Source organism: Argentina silus (assembly GCF_951799395.1).
Source record: "Argentina silus genome assembly, chromosome: 1".
NCBI lineage: Eukaryota > Metazoa > Chordata > Actinopteri > Argentiniformes > Argentinidae > Argentina > Argentina silus.
This window is the reverse complement of record NC_139655.1, coordinates 9,946,246-9,958,296: the sequence shown is the minus strand read 5'-3', so window position 1 is coordinate 9,958,296 and position 12,051 is coordinate 9,946,246. Positions and strand designations below refer to the sequence as shown.

The 12,051-nt window shown below is 44.5% G+C and overlaps 1 protein-coding gene across 1 annotated transcript in view; it reads right to left on the bottom strand.

Moving 5' to 3' along the window:
- The window catches only part of lmbr1 (limb development membrane protein 1), a 31,122-nt gene that overhangs the window by 12,247 nt on the left and 6,824 nt on the right, over positions 1-12,051 (bottom strand). The window contains exons 6-10 of the mRNA XM_083672925.1: positions 5,531-5,657; positions 5,370-5,438; positions 5,144-5,208; positions 4,806-4,878; positions 972-1,055 (exon numbers count right to left, since the gene is read on the bottom strand). Coding sequence (XP_083529051.1) covers positions 972-1,055; positions 4,806-4,878; positions 5,144-5,208; positions 5,370-5,438; positions 5,531-5,657 — 418 coding nt within the window. The remainder of the gene's footprint in view (positions 1-971; positions 1,056-4,805; positions 4,879-5,143; positions 5,209-5,369; positions 5,439-5,530; positions 5,658-12,051) is intronic.

Sequence of the window (12,051 nt, the reverse complement as noted above, 5' to 3'; positions counted from 1 at the left end):
GGTTTGGTAAAACATATCGTGAGTGTGTGTACCAACACAATCTCCTCTCTCATTAGCCCCAGGGATTATCAAGGTAATATGGGTTTCAAAAGCACTATAAATCACAATCTTCCTCTTTAATTAGCTACACTGTTCAAGGGCTGTCTTACTTAGGGGAAACAATAATATAGTAAGATGAAAAGAAAAGCTGAGAAAATTAATATTATGATTTATATGTTCACCTGTACAGGAGATGAAATATTGCTATTAACCAGTCTTCTTGTTCTTACATAAATAGAGATTATATCATTTTAATCATTCTAAAATGAGAACCTCCTTTATTTCAGTAGCATATCACCATCATTGATGGGCCGCTGGCTGACTGTAGAGTATACAGTACAACAGCCTGTGCAGTAAAGGACACAAGTACTGCCCTTCCTGACATCCCGTCATGATGCTGTGGTCCAAAGTCCTTACAACTAGCCTGGCTTGCTCTCCCTCCCTCCATCCCCTCTGCCTCTTTCTCTCCCTCCCTTCATCTCTCTCTCTCCCTCCATCTCTCTTTCTCCTCTCTTGATGCAAGTCTTGCCTGCAGTGAAGTTTGCCAAGCGCACTCCATATGCACCGTCCTGATAAATTAATGACATCACTAAAAGGCTGGCCACAATATAAAGTTTGCATCTTGTCCAATATCCTAAGTGCCTTTGTGGCCTCCCCCCACCCCGCCTCCACCCCCAAAAGCCTCAGTGTGCTCACACTGCACCTCATTTATAATATCCTAAAAAGGCTGGAAAAGAATAATTATCAAGCAGAAATGTTTTGGTGTGAGTCCAAATTAAGAAATAAGGCTGAGTAAAAAGAAGAAAAGGCTTGCCTCCCAGCAATAACGTCTTAGCAGATGTTTCAATGGTAATTTAAAAAAAGTCCCAAAAGACAGTCTCAATATATTCCGGGATAGAGAACACAAGCATAACACAGTACAAACAACTCACCAAGTTTGTTCCTCTGATTTCTGACAATGTCCAATTCTTTGTTCAGCTGGTATAGAGAGCGTCCTTGGGAGTGGGAAGATGTGCCTGTAAAAGAGGGAGAAGCTCGTCATTTTACCACCGTTAGACTTCCATTCATTAGTTGTTATCTTTACACTTCACACACTCAAGTACCACTTAATAGCTGTGTATATTTCCATATGACCTGGTATATGCCAAACATCTGCCAAATCATTGAAGAAGCAAGTTTATTCATTTATCAAAACATTGAAATCATTATCAATGTATTTGTCAAGTCAAGTAGTCCCCCTTTAAAACTGTTAGCTAAACCATTTTCACACATTTCTCACACATGTCAAGTTTCTCCAAGAGGGTGCACTAATGCCACAATTAAGAACACGTCAACTTCTACCTGTATTTTTCTTACCTCAACCTATGGCATTTGACTTATTTTTATTAAGAAATCCCATCAAAACTCGTAATCCTGCTTAGTACATAACAATGTGATCTCAAACAAGTAAAAATAATCTCCTATGTCAGGGGCTGTCTAGCGAACTGACGGTGCATGCTACAACTGGTCCGGTGGGTTGGGAGAAGACAGCAAGGGATTCTCCAGGAAAACCACAAGGCTAGCTCATTTAAGACTAATTTATCTGTTTGACTCTGTTTTCCTTCCAGCCTTGACATACAGGGCTGGAGCCCCTCAAAGCCAGAGTGGAAGAGTATCCATTTGCATCCCCTGGGGTGATTGGCAGATCAAGACCAATTAGTTCAGTGTTACACTGTTACTAGCGTGCAATAAAAATATGATCTTTCATCTTTGTTACAGGGGTGAAGAACCAATCACTTTGATCAAATCAGTTTTTTCTCTCTGTTATTATGACACACCCTGTCTGGATGGGGTTTGGGATCCAAAGAGAAGAAAAGGAAAGAGGGTGAAACAGACTGGGTGCTGTCTGTGCCCTCCTGCCTGATGCCTGTCCCAGGAACTCACCTAGCTGGGGAAAGTTTGAACCCTCTAACCAAATGCAGACACAACACAACAGGAAATGTCACTAGCAGTTCAACAGGACGGGATTTAATGTTGTCAGCCAGAAATGGACCCAACCAGCTCCCTAAGGGCAGCCATGACTGTTCAGACACATAATATCTATTCCACCACTTCTTTGGAGAACGTATCCAAACACACCCGCGCCAATCACCTCATGAAAGAAATCCTTTTACTACAAATCAATTTCAGGCTCCAGCTAGCCGTGATGTAATACTTTGCACACCAAGAACAATATCATTATATGATTCAAATCTAATGCAGGAAGTGAGATTGGGCATGATAGTGTTCAAAGTGACATCGCTCAAACAAAAGTAAGATACATTAGGATTCTGGCAGCAGACAGTGTTCAAAAGTAAAAGACCATAAAGTAACAGGCCCCCAAGACTGAGTTACAGCATGCTCGGATGCTGAGTCTTGCTGGCTGCGTGAGCAGCCTCAAATAATTCAACATATCCTCTCCAACCTTCACCACAGTTGAACAATTACGTCATCCATAATTATGCTAAACACCATGCTGAGGCGATGGAGGCACTGGCAAGGTCATTGTGCCGCATAGCATCTGGACCAACCCGCCTCCAACCAGAGGGGACGGAGGGTGGAACCAGAGAGCGGACGGAGCCAAGACTGACAGAAAGACAGCAGCTCAGGGTCTGGAGGGGAAGACAACACAGTACAGTAGCTCCCCTACAGCACATTCCTTTAGAGACCTAACTAATCACATCGTTATGTTGCCCTCTCACCTAATTAGGCTAGCTAGTGTGTCAGAGGCAAGTAAGGAGCAAAATAGCCACTGATGCACTGTATTAAAAAAAAAAAACACAAAAAAACCCACACATATTGAAGAGAAGCAAAGAAACTAATTTTAGATTAGAAGTGATATCAAGGTCCAAGACAATTGCATAATTTAAGCATACAAATTATTGATGCACTTCATTGATCACAATGGGATTCTAAACAGCTCCCTCAATCCAATTACTCATAGCAAACAGAGACACCTGGTGGAGGGCAGTCTGGATCAATCACAATAATCTCTTACATGCACCAAACCAGGATGCATCACTGTGTCATACGAATGAAAATTAGCACATATAAATGCTTCTGAGGCAATTGGCACATGCAGATTCAAGTGCAATGGTTAACACGATACACAGCATTGTCCCATTCCCCCACCCAAAAGCTTGGTTCCCATGACTGTGGAGCGAGGCCCCTACATCTGATAATGTAATGAGCATGCCGCTGCCTGTCTCACAGCATTTCATACGGCCCTATCGGCCCCCTAACACTGGTAACAAACACACAGGGCCATTCAGTTGGAATAAGCCAAAAGCTGCTGATCTAAGAGCAAATAACCAAATCCAAAATGTCATTTGGTATGTAACTGCCAAATGATGTAATTGCCAAAATCCAAAAGTGCAAACACAAACAGAGCGTAGTGAGACAGGTCTAATCTCCCAGAGGGAGTCTAGATGCAGAGAGGACACAGGTGAAGCGAGGAGAGCAGACATTGTGCTGTTGTGAAGTGTGTCCTGTGAACTATCCTTGAACCTCTTCATCCTCTTTCTTCTTCTCCGAACATCAGAGAAAACAGGGAATTTCACCTGAGCTGAGTATGTTGACAGAAAATAAATACATTCCTGGAATTCCCGATAAGCGACACGGATTTCACAAATCATCGCCCCCAATGTGTCTATTCCCATAATGCTAAGCGCTCCGGCAGGAGAATGCAGTTGAGTTTGGACGCACTGTCTGGCGGAGCTGTCGCGGTGCAGGGTTGTTTTCAACTCACAGCGACTTGAACAGATCAAACGCTCTTCTAGATGATAAGGAACAGATTACAATTATTTTATCAGGTGTTCTAAGCATCGCCGGTTGGCAGAAGCCCTAGCAAACCGAACGGCTAAATAGCTGTCTATTGAGAGCTCCGGTGTAGCGTTTGAAAACAGCGCTATCAGTGGAGAGAGATCTCGCTTACCTCCCTGGTTTGTAAAGCCACTCATCCTCTTTATGGACTTGCATCTGTACACTTGGTTGGGTGCTTCACTTGATATTAAAGTATGTTTGGCTCCTGGCCGAAATACTTCCTGCTTTGTGAAAATGTTCAATGCCAAAGCAGGAATTTGGGAGCAGAAGCGACACATGAAAGGGAACACAGGGTTGACAAATAGTCTTAGACTCTTAGTCCTATACCCTTCCCTACCCTTCGCTCTGGAAAAGGTCCAAACAATACCACTCATACATATTGGTCTCTCTCTTTTCATCAATTACCTAACCTGTTCCACCAACATCTACACCACGGACCAACAAAATAATCTGGAAGATGATTTCAGTTCTATCCTAATGAGCAGCCTTGCCATTCCCGGTCTGGGCCTTAGATCAAATGAGGCAATCGCCTCGCCAGTAGTGACAGTGGTAGTGAGTGTGGCGTGTGCTCAGACTTCTTAAATGGACTATGGACTCTTAAAAACTCTCCAAATGTAATTTATGGTCACTGAGATGGCAGCTGCCTGCCCTTTAGCAAAAGTTAAGGGAGAGAAACAGAAAGAGAGAGGGAAAGAGGAGGGAGGGGGAGACAGTGTGTGTGTGTGTGTGTGTGTGTGTGTGGTGTAGGTGGGTGGGATTGGGTGTGTGTGTGTGTGTGTGTGTGTGTGTGTGTGTGTGTGTGTGTGTGTGTGTGTGTGTGTGGTTGATTTGTCAATGCTAATTGATTCCAGTGCAGAGCGCTCCATCACACCCAATGGGGTAGTCATCTCCCCCGTAATGTGCCAACACATCTCCTACTGACATACCGTTTAATCTCCTCTGAAGGGCTTCCTCCTGCAAATGGATGCAGTAAATCTGCTCATCTAGGTCCTCCAGGATCTGTGGGGGGGGGGGGGGGGGGGGTATAAATGTGTTATAATTAGGCCCAAAGTGGGGCTGGAGAGATGGCAGATGGGAGAGTTGGTGACGTATTTGTAGTCCTCCGTCACGCATGTTAATCGCTAGACCAACAGCTTTCAGAGTCGGGACAAAAGCTACAAGTCTATGATGATGTAACATTTTTGCAGATAAGAAAGTTAGTGATGCCTTTCCAGTACATTCAAATGTCAAGATCTACATTTAGCTCTTAATGCAGAGTACTCACCGTTGGTTTGACCAGTAACTGGCCCATGACTGTGAACATCCTGGACAGTCCCACAGGGGTACACACTGAAGATGAACCACAGAGACAAAGGTTGTTCAAACTAACTGATGAGACTCCAACAAAATTGTAGGACAGTCAATTAACAGAGCATTTTCAACTTGTTATCAACCATGACATTACAATCCATTTATTTGGCATACGTATGATCCAACACACAAACACTTACTCAGGAGAAGCAGTCCCCCCATCAAGGATATACAGGAGTAGAGGTATGGTAGATAGAACTCCCAGAGATCTGAAGAACACAGACATACTTGTATCAAAGCTCACGGAAATACATAACAACACAGATACAAACAAAGTGGAACTGCATCCCCATAGCCTTACCGTAGAGTGATTCCATACTGGCTGCATCATTGTCAATGAGAGCGGACGCCACCCAGACTATTCCCAGGATGAGCAGTCCAAGCAGAAAGAGCATCACAAAAGTCTCTAGAACTCGTGCCCTAATGCCCTGTGAGAGAGAGAGAGAGAGAGAGAGAGAGAGAGAGACACACACACACACAAATAATTAGCTCCTATAATATCAGACTTTTATTCATAGCAATCTGTGATTAACCTAAGGCCATTCACATGAACAGTGAGAGTCAAAGAAGTGAAATTCTCATTCTAAATGCCCATCAGTTGAATCACTTGGTTCAGTAACTGACTGTACAGAGGCCTGCTAACACGGCAAGTCCTCCACAACCAGCGTTTAGCCTCTCATCTACTTACTTCACATACACATTAGTTTCTAATTGTAAATGCCGAGGCTGAGCTAGTCCATGGGCAGCCCTGGCACATAGCTACTCAAGGTCCTCTCTATAAAATCACCTCACTAATCCAGCTCTCTCATATTAAAACGGCATTACTTCCATTCAGTGCATGTACAGGAACAGGCATACTTAAACGATCCCAGAGACTTCCATGTTAAATCCCCTCTTTTATAAGCATATATTGGGGTCTATAAAAGGGTCTAACCAGAGCCTGGGCCGGTAGTAACAGAGCCCCACTCCAGAGGTGATATTAAAAAGGGGAGGGGGGGGTTAAGAAGCCTCGCTACTGTCTGCGATCAAGAGCAGGCCTCCCATCTGGGGGCGATTAGGAAGGCCTCTAACACACCCGTGTCCCGGGCGGCGCAGACAGGAGGTAATTTGGGTTTTCCGGGTCACAAACCACTGAGTGGTTAATAAAGCATCCTCTACCTGTTCACACAGTCAATTTCTCCCCGATAAAGAGCCTCTGTCTAGAGCAGTGGAGATAGACACCCTGACTAACACTTTGGGGTAGAATACGAAGCATGGCTTATAAAGGCCTTCATAGCTGACTGAAATTGGGTATAGATATGATCAATGTGTTGCTATGCAGCACAGCTGCTGATGTGTGCTAACATAAAGACACAAATAAACACATTGACACAGTCAAATCTAAACACTCCTGTTGTGTCCCTTCAGAGTCAGTCATATAACTGAGGCAAACTCTCTCTCCAATACAGCATCGTGTAGACGGAGCCCCTGTGTAGAATTTTCTAGCAAAGCAGAGTGGGTAGAGTCTGGAGCACCCCAGTGTGGTCATGCATAATACTGCAGCATCTAAGAGGTTACTGCATCCTAAAAAAAGGGTGGCTGACATTACATTCATATGATACCACAGCAAAGCTGAAATCCAGAGAAGAATGTACTTCCTAATAAATCTAAAAAGGAATAAAAATTATTTGCACTGTACTGATGGTGCATGTTCCATCACATGTAGCTCTGATGCTGCTGTCTACCATCTCACATTAGAGCTGCACTGGCCAGTGGGAAGAATTCAACACCAGAGAGGAGAGCGCGGGCGCGTGTGTGATAGAGAGAGAGAGACAGAGAGAGAGAGAAAGAGAGAGAGAGAAAGAGAGAAAGAGAGGGAGAGAGGGAGAGAGAGAGAGAGGGGGGGGGGTGGGGGGGGAGGGGAGGGGGAAGAGAGAGAGTGAGATAGAGATGGTGGAGGAGAGGAGTCGCCGTCTGAACGCATGTCGTTCCCCAGAGGTGAGAGAGGTGAGAGAGGAATGCTTTCAGGGACTTCTGCAGCATCCCACAAGCGCTCTGTTAAGGAGGCCCAGGGATGGATGGGACATAAAGAAGGGCGTGTGTCCGCCAAGGCTACACGGTCCACCTTAACCAGCGGCCCATGCCTTGCTGAAGGTGTATTCCCTTTAGGCTAGGTCTCTCAATCATTTATAAGACTCAAATCATTACCCATTCAGATCATTTAGGGAAAAGGAAATGCGTGTCACCCCTCCTAATATCATTCCTGGTTTCAGCCCTGTTCGAGGGACAGTATAGTGTCAGTCAGACATAGGTTGAGTGTTAGGAAAGGGGGGGTCGAATGTAGCGCCTTTAAATAATCACATATATCATTACATTACACATCCTACATATTGCCTTTTCTTCACATCACACTGAACACTTATTTTTTCCATCGTCATGGTAAGTCGGGGCAGCCAACGTATCAGGCGGCAGTTAGAATCAGTGGAAGATTAAAAATAGACAAATCAAGCCTGCAACTGATCACTGCAACTGTCTCCCAGTGCAAAAAAAAAAAAAAAAGGAGAAAAAAGGAAAAGGCCTTTGCCATGGCATTCAGAGCGCCCGCTGAAAGTTTCTATTCTTGCCATTCTAAATGTGTACACCTCTATATATAGCAGCTCTGAAATATTCAGCATCCCCCCGATCCTCACACCGACGTCGAGCGTGGGGCAAGCTGCAGCTCTGCCGTAATATCAGTGAACAGACTTCCAAGAAATGTGTGTGTGAGGGCATGGAGAGAGGTGACTGCTCCAAGTAAAACACAGCGCCACACATGCCACACACACACACATGCCACACACACACACACACACACACACACACCCTCTTAGAGAGCTAGCCCCAAAACCACCAGCCCCCAGGGAGCTCCAGGGTGGGAGCCTAATATCAATAGAGCCCCCTTCCCCTGTGGGATCAGAAACTAAAAGCTAGAGCACAACGGACATCTACGCATCTCCCTGTATGTCCTTGGAGAAGCGTTTTTGACAGTGTTGCATCAGATGGAGAGAGAGCAGCTCTCTGTGAGCTGAATGTCACTGTGCCATGGTTTCCTTTTCCCTCTGCTTCCCAAGGGCAGAGAAAGAGAGAGATAGAGAGAAAGAGTGAGAGAGAGGTTAGAGAGAGAGAGAGAGAGAGAGAGAGAGAGAGAGAAAGAGAATGCAGAGAGAGAGAGAGAGAGAGAGAGAAAGAGAATGCAGAGAGAGAGAGAGAGAAAGGGGTAGACAGAGATGACAGAGGGAGAGAGCAAGGACTAAGCAAATGCGAGAGTGGAGGGAGAAGAGAGAGAAAGGTGGGGGGAGAAGAGAGAGAGAGGTGGGGGGAGAGAAAGGGTGGGGCAGCGCTAGATGATGGGCAGTGAGAGAGCTGCAGAGAAGGGACTGGAGAGCAGATCGAGGGAAATAATAAGCTCTGCACACAGGGACAGAATAAAGAACACAGTGGAAAGAGAGAAAGCAAGGGAGAGAGACAATATGAGAGACGGGCAGAGAGAGAGGGAGGGAGCTTCCACCCCGACCACCATTAATCTGCAGCAGGTCAGCAGGCAGTGGCAGAGATCGGCCCACGGCTCATCCTTCTGCTAACTGACAGGGGCGTGTGGGATAGGGGTGGGGGGGTGTGGAGGGGGGTGAGGGGGTGGGGGTCAGGGTCCTTCTCACTCTCAGCCAGTACACTTCCCTCTGCTAAAGACGCACCAGATGCCAAGGGCCCTTATTAGTGTATCCTTCAGCCCACTGGCCACACTGGCCGTGTCAGAGACAGAAAGCAGAGGGAGTCGCTGGAGAGAGAGAGACTCCCCTGTAAAGCTGCAAAATAAACTTCTAAGGAGTCTTAATAAGACCTCAATGACACGGCGCATGGGAAACGATTCGCCTCACGTCGTATCGCTACAGATCGGGGGCGATTTGTCGACGAGAGAGAAAAAACAATGCAATAAAAATCATACTCCACTAACACTCCCCTTTTTTGTTTTAATGTAAAGCCTTTGAAATTAGCCCAAGCCATTCACCAGCTACCATGGCCAATATATTAGCCATGAGTCAGAAAACAGAGGGATTTATGGGGAGGAAGTAGCTTCAGCACTTTTGATGTTTGCCAAGGTTTATTCCCTCTACAGTGACAACATGTTTTTCTAATTACTGCTAGGTGTCAGGCTGATAAGTCTTCAAAGAATAATTGACCATCACCTGTGTTCTGTCAAGCCAGAGGTTATGTCTAAGTAGGACAGCGAGTAACTGTCAGTATGAAGGTAAAGGCCCTGCATACAAGCAACATCAGCTCAATTAAAATCAATACATTTACTACATCTTTCCCAATAAATTAATCTGCATTCTAGCAATTGACAAGAACGTACCTAAAATCAGCCATTATATCAGGCATATAAAACATGTCAATATCAAACAAATATCAATAAGACGTCTTTTACCAAATTACGTGCATTGAAAACACGCCAAATGATAAAACGAAGACGAGAAAATCTACAAAAATGAGAACACAGACACCTCTTGCAGCTGATCATTTTGTTTGAAAGGCCGGGGAGGAAAAGAAATCCTGAACAGTGCGCTTTTCAAAAAGAATTCTCTGCTAAAACTAATATGTTGCCATGGTAACGGACATTGTAACTGCGGCTTTAGGGAGACATTCTGACCTTAAGGAAGGTATGTAAACATCACTTTATATTCTCTGGCCAGCCCTGCCGAAGAGAAGGCCTGGGAAAAATGTCTACATGTGCAGGAGATTTGAAATAAATATCCAGACCCATTGTGGAGCTCCAACAAAGAGAGTATCTTAGTAACACCACCACGCGGTTTGCTCAGGGAGACGTTTTCCCTCCCCACAATAAACACACTTTTCTTCATCACGGTTTAGGCTTAGGGTTAGATTGATGAGGACTTTCTTTAACTAGCAGATGAAAACTGCTGGCCCATGGCTGGGTCAGTCTGTGGGTCAGACTCTGAGTGGGCGACCAGCAACGTTTCAATATTGTGATCGAAACCAGGAAGCTATGTCTGACAAATACGTTACCACAGAGGTTTGTTGTCATGTTTCTGTCTTTATACAATATATAATCTGAAGAACTTCAATCAACAAGTATTTTTCTTAATGGATAGAAGAGCTTAAGTTAAGTTAAGTCCATTATCATGAATGCTAAAAACAGTTTCCCCTCTAAACCAAATTATAATGTTGTCCATCTTCATATAAAGACACATATCCTAAACATTAGGGGAAAAACTGTTGAATTATATATGATCGAGCCATAAAAGTGGATTCATCACAAAATGGTGCTCATAAATATCTCTATATTCAGCATGAGGTGATAACTGGCTGGCATCAAGGCGGCACCGCAAATGGGTTTCTGGAACAAGACCAGCAGCCAAAACACTGAACTATAAGATGACATTTAAAATCCACTACTTCTCTGCAATGAATTTAAAAGCATTTTGTATCCATTAGTGATGAATCTTTTCTGCTAAGATTTGAGAAGGCCTTAGTCAGGCTAAGAGCTAAGGTTAGTAGACATTGTATGCCTGCTAATAAAGTAAGTTCATAACATCCAACATTTCGACCATAAGTCACTTCGATTCCTCCACAATTTGGACAATTTGCTAAACTATTAATCATTCAGGCAAAAGAACCTCTGAGGAGCTTAACTGTTAACGTTCACAAAAAAAACATTGAAATTTCAATCTTGATTCTGGGCGAGTTCTTTAGTACCTCGTCAAAAGTAAACAAATCCACATGAAAAGCCTGACTTACAGCGTTACCAGTTAAATTCATCATTCACTTCATTTCCGTAGTCAAAGGGACTTTCAGTGCCATAACATTAGACGGGAGGATAAACAGTCACATAAAACCCCATGAGATTGAGGGGGCTGATATCACATTATAAAAACTTAAATCAGTCTTTCACGTTCATCTTGCGGTCAGTCCCTTGATTGACTCTGCGGGGTGCTTTTTTTGGTCATATAAGAGTGTGGTCCCAACCCTTTCCTTTGCACACATACAAAATATACCTGGATGTGTAGCCAACACTAAACAGTGCTTCCTCCCAGCAAATTTATGGATGATCAGTAGCAAGAAACAGTCACAGCGAAATGAAAGACTACAAAAAGCATAAAGTGACTCGAAGAGGCCGGTGTTTCACTTCCTACCGATCAGGGCCTGCCCTTTATTACAGAAATCCAACCGAAACAAATTAGCAGGCCGGGGAAGAAAAGAAACTGGCCGTAAACTACAGTACAGACAAATTTTTATGTAAGTTTGCCAGGAGGGACATAAACCAGAGAGGTTTCAAACTGTGTCACAGGATAGAGGTGTATTAAAAGTAAATCTTTACCCCCCTTTTTGGAGCTCTATTGTGCTGTCATGTTGTTTCGTCTTTATGGACTCTCAGAACACGGGCCCCGGCCTCTTTTCGGAGTAATCAATTAAACAAGGAAGTTCGCTGAGCCTTACAACTTGATTATTAGGCTGTGCTTTTGAAGTTTTATTTTAGGGTGGAGGAGGAGGGATCTGGGTGGGGGGATCAGGTCTTAAATCACAGGGCCGATGCAGCGGTGTTGAAGCGTTTGCAGCGTCTGGGCTTATTGGAAAGGTTTGTCAGGATGTGGCGCTCGCAGAAGAACAGATTTTGCCTTTCATGGTTAATGAGGTTTCTGCGGTCGCAGTTACGGTCACTTGTGTGAGTCAGAGAGAGGGCATGGACCAGGCACCTGCTGCTGCCAGGAGACATCCTCTCACACCAACAGACAGACAGACAGACAGACAGACAGACAGACAGACAGACAGACAACGTGCACAGGAGTC